At 33.9% G+C, this 15,804-nt stretch overlaps 1 protein-coding gene across 1 annotated transcript in view; it reads right to left on the bottom strand.

Moving 5' to 3' along the window:
• Nucleotides 1–2,143: 2,143 nt before the first annotated feature.
• Nucleotides 2,144–15,804, bottom strand: part of LOC111085705 — a 125,827-nt gene continuing 112,166 nt past the window's right edge. Inside the window, exon 4 of the mRNA XM_022385563.1 lies at nt 2,144–2,397. Within this exon, the coding sequence (XP_022241271.1) occupies nt 2,151–2,397 (247 nt within the window). The 3' untranslated portion in view covers nt 2,144–2,150. The remainder of the gene's footprint in view (nt 2,398–15,804) is intronic.

Below are 15,804 nucleotides of genomic sequence, written 5' to 3'. Positions count from 1 at the left end.
TTTTAAAGGAACTTGATTATTGACGTGATCATGGATCAGATCTGATCAATTCACGCACGTATTACATAGTAAAGTGGGAACCAGCGATTCTACTACATAAAAAGTTTTATAAAACCACTAGTTTTAAAGGAAATTGATTATTGACGTGATCATGGATCAGATCTGATCAGTTCACGCACGTATTAAATAGTAAAGTAAGAACCAGCGTTTCTACTACATAAACAGTTTTATAAAACCACTAGTTTTAAATGAACTTGATTGTTGACGTGATTATTTAACGATTAACATTAGGGCAAGAAGTCTCTCATTAGCTGATCTTGTAAACAGGTATGAATGCAATTTAAAAATAAAAATATGGGTTTATGAAAAGTCACTTGTAGTAGTTGTTGTTGGATATTAAGCACAAATCTACACAAAGGGCTATCTGTGCTCTACCCACCACGGGTATCGAAACCCGGTTTCTAGCGGTATAAGACCGCAGACATACCGATGTGCCACTGGTGGGGGGAGGAACAAGTCACTTGTAGTTGTTGTTTATTATTAAACACAAAGCTACATAAAGGGATATCTGTGCTCTACCCACCACGGGTATCGAAACCCGGTTTCTAGCGGTATAAGACCGCAGACATACCGATGTGCCACTGGTGGGGGGAGGAACAAGTCACTTGTAGTTGTTGTTTATTATTAAACACAAATCTACACAAAGGGCTATCTTCGCAAGAAGATGTCGAGGCAGGTTTACTTCACTCAAAATTACTTGTAATTACTGTAATCAGTCCTGTATCATAATTTCACACACTTTCGGCCTGATCCACCGTTAAAAGTGTTGGAACTATTGATTGTTTTGACAAAAATTATAAAACAAATCAAATCAGTTTCACCACATTCAGTCAAAGGCTGTGATAATTATAAGACAACTGAAAAATAAACGATATATTCCACGCTTTACGAGCTTTATTTCAATTTTTAATTACTAGGTTAATTCTAAAGGTAAAGTTTTAAGAAGCTCGGGTGCCAAATATATCACTAGACAGCTAGCAGCTGGTATCAAACAGCAATGAAAAAATTGTTCAAACAGCCAGGAAAGTAGTGTGAATAAAACTGTTATATCGTTTTAAAATTTTCTTCGCTTTTCTTGAGCTAATAACACCATTTTGTACATGAACTAAAACAACAACAACAACAACAACAAAAAGTAGAATCTTCTCGAACTTTCTTGTTTCAGATTTGTTGAAGATGTTCCACGGACTGACAGTAATTCAATAAATATAACATTTTACCCTCACTGATAAATGGATTCTCTTAATAAATCTCGTGCTTGATCTCAGCGCACATCTAGGTAAGCCAGGCTTTTCTCAGTATTTTTTATTTATACATTAAAAAATCATAGGAGACATTAAAACCTGGTTTCTCATGCAAGCACACTAATTTCTGGAGAAAATAACCCGGAAAGTACCCCACCAGTCAGAGATATCTAAACGTAACAACGATAATGTGTACGTGTTAGAATAAAATATAATTTACATTTGTCGTGAGGCACATGTATTACTGAGTCAAGCATGTTTACCGACGCCGTTAGAAAGAAGGCGAAAACAACGAACGCTTCACAAAATTTGCATGTTTTATTTGATAGAAATCAGCGCATCTACCTTAGTAACGTATCATCTTTGTATAACTTTGTACACATATTTCCCCAAACATCGTAACATATGGTTTAACTTTCTGTTGATCTAGTCCTTGAGATGTTTATTGATTTCAGAACCTTCACGGTATCCAGAAGATGTAGCCGGATGATTGAATCTTAAACGAAGGAGAGCCTTACAGGGGATTGATTGTGTTTAGGAAATAACTTAAGCTACCCACGTAGCTTACAGAATCCCATGGAGCTATCTAGCATAACGATGATTTGAACAGGAATTGATGAAAAATAAATTACAAACGCTAGGCTGTGTTAACAGTTTGGGCCAAAGTAGCTCTAAATTAGTTAGTATTGAAACATTTAAGATGTATCTAGATTAAATGATGCAGTATATCTTACATGTTTTTAATAATTATATTAAAAATGTTTATAGATCGTCAAAAATTCACAAGTAGAAATCAGTCGAAATAGAAGACAAAATGACACGTATTCGAGGGAATTAAATCGTTATTTAAAGGAATTCAGAACAAGACAATCTTACCATAACGTAGAGGAAGTTGGCGGGCTCTATCTCTTCTTGGTTTACATGCAGCAAGACAGGGGAAACAGAAGTCTGCACCATCTCGCTTCTACCACAAGACTGCTGCTGTTGGATACAGTCGAGGTGCTGCCTCTCCTGGGTATTCTGTACTCTCGTCACCAGGCGTCGTTTTAAGCGTCGAACAGGCTGATGGCTACTGGGTCGAAGACACTGGTCGCTGGAAATGAAAGGAGGAACTACTAAATAACGTGACAGCGAAGTCTTCAAATGGCGAGTTATTGGATAAAAGTACTGATAATGTTACACAATAAATACATTTTTATGTGAGATGAAAGATACGCTTGTAGTCACTTCGAAAGTACCAGTTTATAATTATTAGAATTGATTCAGCTTGATTTACAGAAGGAAAAAAAACTAAAATGGAGGAAAATCCAAGTGTAATTAAATACTCAGTTTTTATCAGGTGCTTATTACCTACATTACTGCTAGCACCAACAAATTCATACGAAAGTAATATTTATTTTCTACCACGTTCATTTAACTATGTACATACACACGTGTATGCGTGTGTCTTTTTTTTTGGCAACAAAAAAGAGTATAAGTGAGATTTACCAAGTTCATATCTATAAAAAGATAGTCCAAGGAGTTGCGTGTATTTATTCACATAGATAATTAACATAAACACACAGAAACAAACAAACGTTAAATATGTCTTTCTTGGATGTCAAAAGAAGGCGCGATATTAAGTTGGGTATCAAACCAAAAATGGGACATTAGATCAGAGATCAAAAGAAGACGTGATATTACGTTGGATATCAAACCAAAAATGTGAGATATCCAATGTAATGTCACATTTTTGGCTTGATATCCAATGTAATGTCACATTTTGGCTTCATATCCAATGTAATGTGACATTTTGGGGTTGATATCCAATGTAATGTCACATTTTTGGCTTGATATCCAATGTAATAAAACCATATATTTGACATTACATTAGACGTCAAAATAGGTGTAACATTACAGTGGATGGAAAAATGATAACTTGACTTCAAATTGTTGGTTAAAAAACAGCATAAGTCTGACACTATGAAATTTCGAACAAAATGGCAGTTTGTTATGTGTTAGTACAAATTCAATAGCAACTCTTAATTTCACTGCCTGAATTAATCAGAAATGTCCTCATACTCATCTAGATATGTAAAATAAAACTTATATATTAAATCAACTAAGTAGCTTCAATGGAAAATTTCTGCTGTGTTTGTATCCATCAATTGACATGTTAAGCCTGAAAATATTGTTGGTTAGGTATTGACTGAGAGGTGTCATTTATATGATTTATCTTCTGGCTGATACTGACTAGGATATTAGAAATAGAGATAAAAAAAAAAGATCAAAGATGAAAGAGTTATAGTTAGGGATGAAAGACTGGTGTTTATGAATTTAATATTAAAGTGAATTTAAAGTTGTACTAGTGACATTGACAATATAATACTGCTAACAATTTTTCTGATAGTAAAGTTTACCATTTCATGATTGTAACTGTGTGACAATAATTTTCAATCTAACGTTGTGCGGATTAGAGTTTTATTTAAAACATGCTGATCGTTTTATTCGTAAATACCACAATCTATCTAAGACGTGTATTATAAAAAATACTTCCATTACTTTGCAACACACCATATAATAGATATGTATAGAGAGAACAGCTGTTTAAGAGTTACGTATAAAAGCACAAAGATCAAATCACCCGTGAAAGACTAACTCGCACATCGTTATTGGTTTCTCATCTCTTTCACTCTCTGCGATCTTCCCGGCTTTCTACTAGCTCTCTGTCATCTTGGGATACGTAAAACTTTGATCCCATCAATATTTATTGAGCCAACAACTTTCTAGGCTGAAGCTCTAAACATGTATTATATTCCTGCAAAGCAACCTGAAAACTAGACCCAGCAAAACTTATCTGATCCAACCACCTCGCTTTACGTTCTTTTGGTCGTAACTTCGATCCTTAACGACAATGTTGCATGGGGTTGCTCGTTTTTCTGCCATTAGGTTGGCTAGCCCCATCAGTATAGTGTCTGACGCCCATAGTTGCTAGCTACGCAACTGCTATCATGAGACTTCCTACATGAAGGGTGGTTTTGAGGCAATTGGGATAGGCGTGTAAAATTTTATTAAATTACTCCTTATTGGGCGGTACTCCAACTTAGTTGTCGAGTAAAAGAGGCATTTTTATTATCAATGAAGGTGTAAATTATCTTCAAGGGGTGAAAAAACTTCATCTAGTCTTCAATGTTTTAATGGTATGGATATGAATTCTAAGAACCATGCATACGTGCATGTAAAAATCCTTATAAAACCAGGCCAATGCATGTAATTATTATTAATTCTACTATAAAACAGTTTTAAGTAATAGTGCTTCATCTTAATATTACTTTTATGGATTTTTGAGCCATTTATATAATAATTAACTAAATTGACAAATCCGTATAGTTTTTTAAAGGAAATGAGTCTTCATGTTACAGTGACATCTAGCTTAACGTAATCAATTTAATATTTCTACTTTCTATGACTTTAAAATCTACAAGTCTGTAATAACAAAATAAAGGTGAACTGAAATGCTTATCAAAGAACCATTACTTGTTTGTTTTTATGTCATTCGATATCATTCAAAGAACTTTATAATTTTTCTCCAAAATGAAACCCAAGAAATAACAACTGCAAGGCATTCAGTAATACGACTCCAAAGTGTCTTCCAGCGAATGGAAAAATTGACATAGAATAAAATAATAATATGGTATAGGTTTTTAATGGGTTATTTAGTTTATTCAAATTTCAGAGCTGTTGCCTTGTTGAGTGGTAATCAACGTGCACGACGTTTCTATGCATAAGGTATACGACAGGAAAAGAAATCAAACAATTTTGAAATGTATTTATTTCCTTTATTTGTCAATTCTATAATAATTCAGATTGTAGCTTTAGATGATATGTATATGCATTTTCAGCCAACATCGTCTCTCCCCATAGTTCTGGAGCTAGCAGGATCAAACTTTCAGGGTGGCTCGGGGGGTGTATATATATATGGCGTATGCTATAGGAGGATAAAAAAGCCCTCGGAAGATTGGTTACCCAGGCATGATGGAGGAGGGATCTAACAGTGGGTTTTTCAGGGTCTCTGAATGCGATCGGACATCGTATTTTACGTTCTTGGTCTCCTTTGGAATAAAGAGTGCCAAGCTTGAAACTGTACTCATACACACGAGCCAGCGAGATCAAACTTAGCAGACGTACTCAGGCACCATAAGCGGGTGTCCTAACGTTTTTTTTCGGATACAGATTCAATATGGATAGTTAGATAAGATATTCGGAGTAATGGAGGAGCTTGATCGGTATACTTGGCCTCTATGAATCGAACCCTGCAGTGGGACGCGAGTATTTTATGCTTGTCTTAATAAACGCTGTGGTTGAAGATTCTGTAATTACTAGGTCTTTCGAAGAGCTCAACTCAGATTTTTAGTGTGTAAGACGTGTTGTTTTATTTATTTGATTGCCATATAAACTCAAACAAAATTATACCATTACATATCGCGTGAAGAATGTTTGTAATTTCATCGGGTTTAAAAAACAAAATCGTATTTTCTAATAATTTTACGTTATTGACACAATCATAATAATAATAACTTGTCACTACGTAACGAAAAATATGCGAGTTGGTTTCTATAAGTTTGAAAAGTATTTATTTCCTGTATTTTTCAATCCTATGTTAATTCAGATTGTAGTTTTGTATGATATGTGTATGTACAGTAGTTAAATTAATGGTAAAGTTATAACTTTAATATTTTGCATTGTCCCAAGATCAACTATATTCGTTGGAAAAACTTCAAAGCTAGTTTATATAAGGTTCTGTTCGACAGGAATAACTTATTTTCTAATCTCAAGAGTTGTCCTCTTTACCTCCTAACTCGATGAATACAAGGTTAACACTACTCCTGATGTAGATTGTAAATTACGTGTTCTTGAATAGTTTGTACTTGAGGGTTTGTTCACAAGTTGGATGTTACGTGAGCTTCATGAAAAGGGTGACAGAAATATAATATATTACGATTTTTAATTTTCTTCGTTATCGTAATACTGTCAAATATATTCATCAAAAGCACACATTTTGATGCCCACTAATAAAATGTCAGATTTATCTAATAATAGTGAAGTGTCAATTATTACGGTACTGTACATAACACGCTTTGATTAAACTTGGAAGTTAGAGGGGTTTCTTTGTTACGGGCAATGACTCGCATGCTAATCATGACATTTCACAAATTCACTTTTTTATTAACAACAATCGAGCAGCTGCAGTGAAAATATGTAACATATAACTACGATATTACACTGTGAAAAGACGTAACATACAACTACGATGTTACACTGTGAAAAGATGTAACATACAACTACGATGTTACACTGTGAAAAGATGCAATATACAACTACGGTGTTACACTGTGAAAAGGTGTGACATACAACTACGCTGTTACACTCTAAAAAGATGTACTAGATGTTACATTGTGAAAACATGTAACAGATGTTAAATTGTGAAAACATGTAACAGATGTTACACTGTGAAAACATGTAACAGATGTTACACTGTGAAAATATGTAACATACAACTACCATGTTACACTGTGAAAAGATGTAACATACAACTACGATGTTACACTGTGAAAATATGTAACATACAACTACGATGTTACACTGTGAAAATATGTAACATACAACTACAATGTTACACTGTGAAAAGATGTAACATTCAACTACGATGTTACACTGTGAACCGATGTAACATATAACTACAATGTTACACTGTGAAGAGATGTAACATACAACTACGATGTTACACTGTGAAAAGATGTAACATACAACTACGCTGTTACACTCTAAAAAGATGTAAATTTTCACAGTGTAACATCGTACTTGTATGTTACATCTCTTCACAGTGTAACAGCGTAGTTATATGTTACATCTTTTCACAGTGAAACATTGTAGTTGAATGTTACATCTTTTCACAGTGTAACATCGTAGTTGTATGTTACATCTTTTCACAAACATCGTAGTTGTATGTTACATCTTTTCACAGTGTAACATCGTAGTTGTATGTTACATATTTTCACAGTGTAACATCGTAGTTGTATGTTACATATTTTCACAGTGTAACATCGTAGTTGTATGTTACAACTTTTCACAGTGTAACAGCGTAGTTATATGTTACATCTTTTCACAGTGTAACACCGTAGTTGTATACTGCATCTTTTCACAGTGTAACATCGTAGTTGTATGTTACATCTTTTCAAAGTGTAACATCTGTTACATCTTTTCACAATGTAACATCTGATGTAACATACAAATATATTAATTACAGATATTTGTTCTTTTGAAAAACAGTGTATCCAAGGTGAAACTGCTGATAAGGGAAAAACTGGAAATATTCGCTTTTGTAATTTTTTGCTGTCAACGAATTATCTTTTCCCTTCGATATAACAAGGAGAGTATTAATCTGTATGTTAAACCTACACTAGTATTGGTCACAAAATTTCATTTGTTTAGCTACTAAACTGGTAAAACTATTTAGTAATTGTATAAAAACCTGGAGAAACCGATACTAAAAATATTTTTTACAAATCATCAGGGTGTCCAGAAATTATGTTAACGAGATTGCTAAGTTGGGTTTCAAAGAGTTTTTGCGATAATTACTAGCCACCCTGTGTATATACAACTTTATATATACAATGTTGTAAAATATATTAATTACAGATAGCTTTCCTATCATTACATATATATATATAAAGTAAAGACTGGAGTCTTAAACTCATTTTCAAAATGTTAACTTGAAACTAACATACTATGTGTACTTCCGCAGGTTCTCCGAAAATGTTCTTTTTCAAGAGTAAATAAAACCAAGAGTAACAAATATTTGTATTTCTTGCTTTTGAAGTTCATATGTCATGCTGTGTTGTAGCCCACAGAGTGCATAATTCTTCTTGTGATTCATGGCATGCGCACGTTCTACTGACGTAACTACAGTACAAATTGCAACGTTAAGAGTCCCTTATGTGGCGTCATTTTAGTGTCTACTGACTGACTGACAGACAACACACTACTGTATAACGGTGCGAGTGGTTAAAACAGATGATTCCTGTTGTACAATCACTGTTTTGTATGTTTGAATTTAAGTTAAATATTATGTGCATATTTATGATGGCTTTAGTTCTGTTCCAATCCCAGTGTTAGGCGATATGGATATTTTGTACGTATGAGATTACATAATGCATTCTATTTCTTATATCATTATGGGCTAATTCTAACCACAATCTTTTAAACATTGCTAACAGTCTGTCAGTTTGAAATGTGCCGTTTAAATGATAAAGTGTATTTGAATGTCTGCCTCTAGACGTATGAGTTTGTTACACATATCTAGAATTGCGTACGGCTATGGCGTTTCTCGTGGCTATAATATCACGTAAGGTAAATCATTTTTTGTGCCAAACTTCTGAGTGGAGCTTTTCTACACTAAACAGGATCCATAGATTATATTGGCTTTATGTTTGGTATTTAAAAAAATAAAATTTCAGTACGGACTTTTCAAAGATGTTAAGAAATGAGGCTTAAAAATAACATTTTGTTTTAACTCCTATATTTGCCTCCTTTATCACTTTCATAAAACAAATAAGTTAGGAAAACTGCATCACTTTTAGTTTATCGTTAAGCCAATAAACGGGAATTTATGTCTGCATAGACATCAGTTCAACCAGCTACAATGACGGTTTGATTGTCAACAAGTAAGAGTTTTTATAAAAGTGTCAAGTTTTTAATAATTGCTGACTTTAGTTCAACCAGATACTATGATGGTTTGGTTGCCAAGTAGTAAGAGTTCTTATAAAAATGCCATTTTTTTTATCAATGGTTAACTTCAGTTCAACCAGCTACTATGATGGTTTGGTTGCCAATTGGTAAGTGTTTTTATAGAAATGCCATGTTTTTATCAATTTCTAACTTCAGTTCAAACAACTACAATGACGGTTTGGTTGTCAACAAGTAAACGTTTTTATAAAAGTTCCTGTTTTTATCATTGGCTAACTTCAGTTCAACCAATTACTACGACGGTTTGATCAATAACAAGTAATAGTTTTGATAAAGGTGTTATTTTTTTATCAATGGCTGTCTTCATTTCAACCAGCTACTATGACGGTTTAGTTGCCAACAGGTAAGAGTTTTATAAAAGTGTATTTTTTTATCAATGGTTGACGTATTTTACACTTATCGTTTGTTAAGTTTTGGTAGATAAAACTCAGCACACTCAACTGTTACTGTTATTTAAATCACATATAAGTTACTTATTGTTTGAAATCTATCAGTAACGCATCACCTTCTACTGTTGTTTAAATAACACATAAGAATTACTGTTTGAAATCTGCCAGTAACGCATAGAGAAATGCAAAAAATGACTGTTTTTATCATAAAATGAAATTTATTTGATTATCATGAGTTCCACAGTCAGTGGTGAAAGTAGCATCGTATTTTCAATGCACGAGCGTATGCGATATCTTATGATTATTCCCATCGACAACACTTTGATTTCATTCTGAGGCCGTGGTTACTTGTTGTAGTATTGTTTATCACAGAAAATCACTACATAACAAGAGAGTGTTTGAAAGTATAACCTTCGTTGATCTCGTTTAGACTATGGGCAGTTCCTGGTTTCTATAAAAAAAAAGCCCGAAAAAATCTGAAAAACATTTTCTTAAATTTATCCCATACTTACTGAGCTTTGCTTAATATTACCAGATGTTGTTCATATGGTTTTTACACTATGAAGAAGTGGCAACACTCCTGAGAAGCCACAATAAATACAAGTAGCATTTACTTATAAAAGCCACAAGTGGACCGACTTACGTTATGTATGTAAAATGAGTAAAATAAAAATAATTTTGCCCACATCATTATTTCGGAAGTATACAAAAGTTTATTATTAGAATTACTAGTATCAGTTAATTGTATAGAAAAAATAACAAGAATAATGTGTTTACATTTATTAGCTTTGTACAACTGTCAATACTACTGATGCTAGCGTCACCTATACCAGAAGTATCACGGTAATTTACTTGAGAAATAGTTTTATCAACATAAAGGCATGTATTCACACTTGGAGTTCGCAACGCCTGATTTAATAAATACTTCTAACATCGATAAAATAAAATAACTAAACTCGAAAAGGATTATCAGCGATTGATTGATAAACATCAAAATAAGCATTCATATGAATAAGGAGGTAAATGTATGCAATTCATAGGAATAAGAAGGTAAATGTATGTAATTCATAGGAATAATGAGGTAAATGTATGTAATTCATAGGAATAAGGAGGTAAATGTATGTAATTCATAGGAATAAGGAGGTAAATGTATGCAATTCATAGGAATAAGAAGATAAATGTATGTAATTCATAGGAATAAGGAGGTAAATGTATGTAATTCATATGAATAAGGAGGTAAATGTATGTAATTCATATGAATAAGGAGGCAAATGTATGTAATTCATAGGAATAAGGAGGTAAATGTATGTAATTCATATGAATAATGAGGTAAATGTATGTAATTCATATAAATAAGGAGGCAAATGTATGTAATTCATAGGAATAAGGAGGTAAATGTATGTAATTCTTAGGAATAAGAAGATAAATGTATGTAATTCATAGGAATAAGGAGGTAAATGTATGTAATTCATAGGAATAAGGAGGTAAATGTATGCAATTCATAGGAATAAGAAGATAAATGTATGTAATTCATAGGAATAAGGAGGTAAATGTATGTAATTCATAGGAATAAGGAGGTAAATGTATGTAATTCATATGAATAAGGAGGCAAATGTAAGTAATTCATAGGAATAAGGAGGTAAATGTATGTAATTCATAGGAATAAGGAGGTAAATGTATGTAATTCATAGGAATAAGGAGGTAAATGTATGTAATTCATAGGTTCAGATGCAAGTGTATTATCTATCTATGTTCAACTGTAGGCGTTCTAGTCTGTTTTTCTCTACATGACAATGGTGACATTTCTGAGTTAGTTTAAATGCCACTTTTGGGTGGATATATAATGGAAAACCATCGAATCAAAGTAACAAGTGAAAAGTCAATAAAAAGCACCGTGGGCAGGGTGTCTCTGACGATGTGGTTTTACGCGTGTTTAATCTAAATCCCATAATGATTTGATGTATTGAGAAGGATCAAATGTTAGCATTTTAACAGCAACATATTCATAAATCTTTAACAATGGTACTATCAACATCACAATACTGGGTTTGGGGTTTCTAGGTTTAGGGTTTTCAAACCAATTTAACCTCCGCAAGAATTTCCTTATTGTCACTCACCCATATATATATATAAGCCTAAATGTCAAAAGTTGAACTTTTCGTTTAAATAGTGAAACAAATTAGATGACTATAACGTCTATTTATATAGCCTTGACAAAAAGTTTGCCAGACTTGGGGACGTCAAACGCTGTTGGATCTTAAGTGCTTTCCCAGATTTACGTCTAAAACAGAGTGTAAATATCGCTTATGGCAGCAGACTGCTTCACTTTGCCTTTTATTGCTTCGTTTTTGTTTTGTTTTTCAGTTTGGGTTGCTGGAGCAACTACAGTAGTGACATGTATTCCTGCTGGGTGGACTTTCCTGCCTGGTTCGGACACCCGCTCATTCACACAGTAGACAGTTTGTAGTTTTCACGCTGTATGTATTATAGTAGTCCATGAACTTAAATAAGGGCTTCCATTAACTCGTACATGACTTATCATAAAATCTAAAGAAAAAAGAAAGTTGTAAATGAAATACAGTACAATGCATAAAATGGGATGTTGCCCAATGACTATATCTAGCTTAAATGATTACCAGACACGATTGGGTGAAACAAGTAGGAAGTCCTACGTGGAGGGAAATTTCCACTCTTGTAATAAAAGCTCAAATATACGGTAAACGTGCACGTCATTTCACGAGCCACTGTCATAACCATGCAATTACCATTTTACAATGCACTCTGCAAAGCGATAGAACACTGTCTTATGATCGAGATGCTGCTTCCTTTAATGGTCCACAGTCCATTTTCAGAGCCATAACATTCAACGTTGGGAATGGAGGAATATATATATATATATACTTTCTTGTAGTAAACCCTAAGCAAAATAACTACATTTCAAGCTGTATTGAAACGAGTAGAAACGCTCAGAATATGAAGTGCAAACAGTAAAGAAAAATATGACGATCATTTTTTCACACTTAAACGCTTAGTAGTAATGCGTAGATCAATATTTACTTTTTATTAAAGCTTAGACCATTTTTTTGTGTGAAAAATAGTGAAAAATTGCCAATCATGTTTTTTTTTCACAAGAGATATTTACAAATCTCAATGTTTGATTGAATTTTTCGTTTTATTTATTATCGTAAAATAGTGGCTAACGGTGCATTTTTAACCTGCTCGTTTTACAGTGTAAGTAACAATTAATACACTGATTTCCTGCTGTGGTCAAAAGAGTTAGGCTTATCAGTGTGCGAGTTGTTCGAAAGAAGTCAATAAAATAATGAATCAGTTGTGTATATAAGTCTTTAATGGTTGCAATTACATCACTAAAATTTCACCTTTGACAGGACTTACGAAGTATAAAATCAAATATATTATATTTCTTTTTAGTTTAAACTATAAGCAAAAACACTGAAGTGAAACTATAGCTAAGACTAAATGTATATAACTGTGATTTTCAACTTAGCACAGCATGCATGGTTTTTCAGTACTTCAACGTGAATCAAAAATATTTAATTAAATGCTTTCCAAAATCAATGTATCAGTGGAAGTAACACCAATGTTCAATATGTCTTCCGCCTATTTCAGCAACACAATACCTAAAGGCTCAGAGGCAATCTTGAAGGCTTATACTACTAAAATACGGTGTTTAATTCCAGCGATTGGGAAAGCTTTTCGCTTAGCAATAAAAACAAAATCAACAACAGGCTTTAGATGAGGTTGGATATGAAACAGTAGCACGAAACACATCTCCAATGGCGTGCTTCGTGTAATGTTAAAAATGATTTTTTTTGCCTGAGTGTTATCATTAATAAGTATGATTTCTTTGCTCAAGTGTTATCATTAATAAGTTGTAGCAATCTTTTAATAGAAGAATAAATGAATGTTCTCAGAGACACATACTTTTAACTACCATTCCTGATGACATCACATGATAAGTTTCAGTGTGATATTGCAGCGCCACCTCTGGATGTTTTATTTAATAAATGCTTTATACTTATGATTTATACACCTGCACCAACTAGTAAGGCTGAAGGTTATATGGTTATTCCTCTACCTATACGTTCACAACAAAAACTCTTCTACTTTTGTTTTTAAACTAAGCCAAGAACCAAATGAAGTGCTTTTATAGTTAGAGTGGTGAAACATGTTAAATGACTTTTTTATAATTATTCTACTTGCATATGCAAATGTATATTTTGTATGGAACATCAGCACTTCGGAGAAAAAGTGAACGTCCACTGTTATGTTTTTATTGACTCTAATGACATGAAATAGGTGTCAGACGATTCCGTTTTACCTCTTTAGTTCACAGAGATACTACTTGAATGCTAAGTGTGATACTGATTGATTATTCACTGATCATGATGTTCCTCCTTATAGTTTTGGCTAAGTGTATCTATCGAAGCTTTCACACTGAGCTTAGTTAATTATAACAAATGTGCATTTTTCAGTAAAGAAAACAGTAACCGTATTTAACAATTCAACAGGAACGACGAGTGTCGTTAAGGGCCTAACATGGCTACATGTATTACAGATCTAGGATTAAATGTGATTTCAACGGCTCTACGTAATCTTGAAGAATTATTTGTCAAAAGCAACTGCACAAAGGGATGTTGTAATACACCAAGTTGATGCTTGTAAGGAATGTTGTGTAAATATATTAGTTTGTGGCAAGTTTGAACTCCGTGTTCTACGTAGTACTTGGTTCTCAAAACTTCGAGAGTACTGAACTTTTGAAATGACGACAAATGGTGGAAGATAATAATTCAAAATGCAAAGCGTGTCTACGTAGTGGGATTTCTACCGCTCTACCTATAAAGGATTGTTTGTTTGCTTGTTATGATTTTCGCGCAAAGCTACACGAGGGCTATCTGCGCTAGCCGTCCCTAATTTAGCAGTGAAAGACTAGAGGGAACGCAGCTAGTCATCACCACTTACCGCCAATTCTTGGACTATTTTATCAGCGATTAGTGGGATTGATCGTAACATTATAACGCCTTCACGCCCGCAGATACCTATAAAGGAACGAGTAACGTTAGCGGCTTGCATTAATGATCTGTTTAGTGGCATTACATCAAAAATCTCCGACCCTACGCGTCAAAGTTATGACCATATCTATTTTTTTTATTGTTGTTTCCATGTGATGGGATTACAATAGAGAATATTCGTGTTGTCTTTTGAGGCGGAAAAGCCTATAGGCTGTTGGAGCTACCATACAATTTCATATCAAACATTTCAGGTGAACTACAGCCCTGGAGTACTGTGCATTGTTATGTTTGGGATGTGCCTGACCCTTACATTGCTGTAGACATACCGAAAATGCACCTGCGTTGATGGAGAGAGAACTTTTGAACACAATGAATGGTTCTTTGGAGCCCTGAAAAGCGTGGATATTTGGGCTTGGTCTAATTTTTCTTAGCTTACATTGTGACATATCCCCCCCCCCCCATTCTTCAGTTTTCATTTACTAACTCTTTCACATCTTGGAAATTGCTACTCTGTACCTACAGCGCATAATGACTCCTCTTAACACTTTCCTCCAAAGATGCTTCTGTAGTATTCAAATGATTTCTTAAAAAAAAAGAATATAAAATAGGATATATTTTTATTTAGTAGTACATCTGTATTCAAGATTTGATAGTGTTCTTATCACGTTCAATAGAGCATATCTATTGCAGTTACTATAGCGTGGGTAGAGTAATTTACTATGAGGTACAAGGCTTAGATAATTCCGGCAATTATAGGTCATGATGACATTACTGAACTTACCGAACAGGAGTTGTAACGTGACTGACAGTAAGAATCGCACACTCTAAAAGTTGACAGAAAGACCCCCCCCCCCCAAAAAAAGTGCCTGCTGAGAAAGCTAAATATAGGCTTGCCTATGAACGTTCTGCGCTGCACGTGCTGGATTGGTAGTTTCATCTCAGCTGCATAAGTGATAATGGAGGCTAGAAAAACCCTCTGAATAATTTTGGGTTACACAGTACTTTGGGATCCAACCCATCTTTAGAGAGGCTTTAATTTTGAATCACACAAGGTCACTTGTCCAGAGTCTGTTCATATATGGTCAAGTTGCCTTTATTGTTGATAGAAAATATATATTTAAATCATAAAGAGCGGTAATAACAGGTTCCTTAGTGACCACAGACACTGTTCTATCAGAAACGTATCAACAAGTTGCTACGAATCAATTCTAACTTACGGTATCATAGGCAGTAGAATGTTGTATCTGTTGTATGGTACATATAGACTTCCACCCTCATCAGGACATATTCCAA

The sequence above is a fragment of the Limulus polyphemus genome, unplaced genomic scaffold (genome assembly GCF_000517525.1).
Source record: "Limulus polyphemus unplaced genomic scaffold, Limulus_polyphemus-2.1.2 Scaffold565, whole genome shotgun sequence".
Classification (NCBI taxonomy): domain Eukaryota; kingdom Metazoa; phylum Arthropoda; class Merostomata; order Xiphosura; family Limulidae; genus Limulus; species Limulus polyphemus.
The sequence above is the reverse complement of the archived record's forward strand: the minus strand, read 5'-3'. Positions and strand labels throughout refer to the sequence as shown.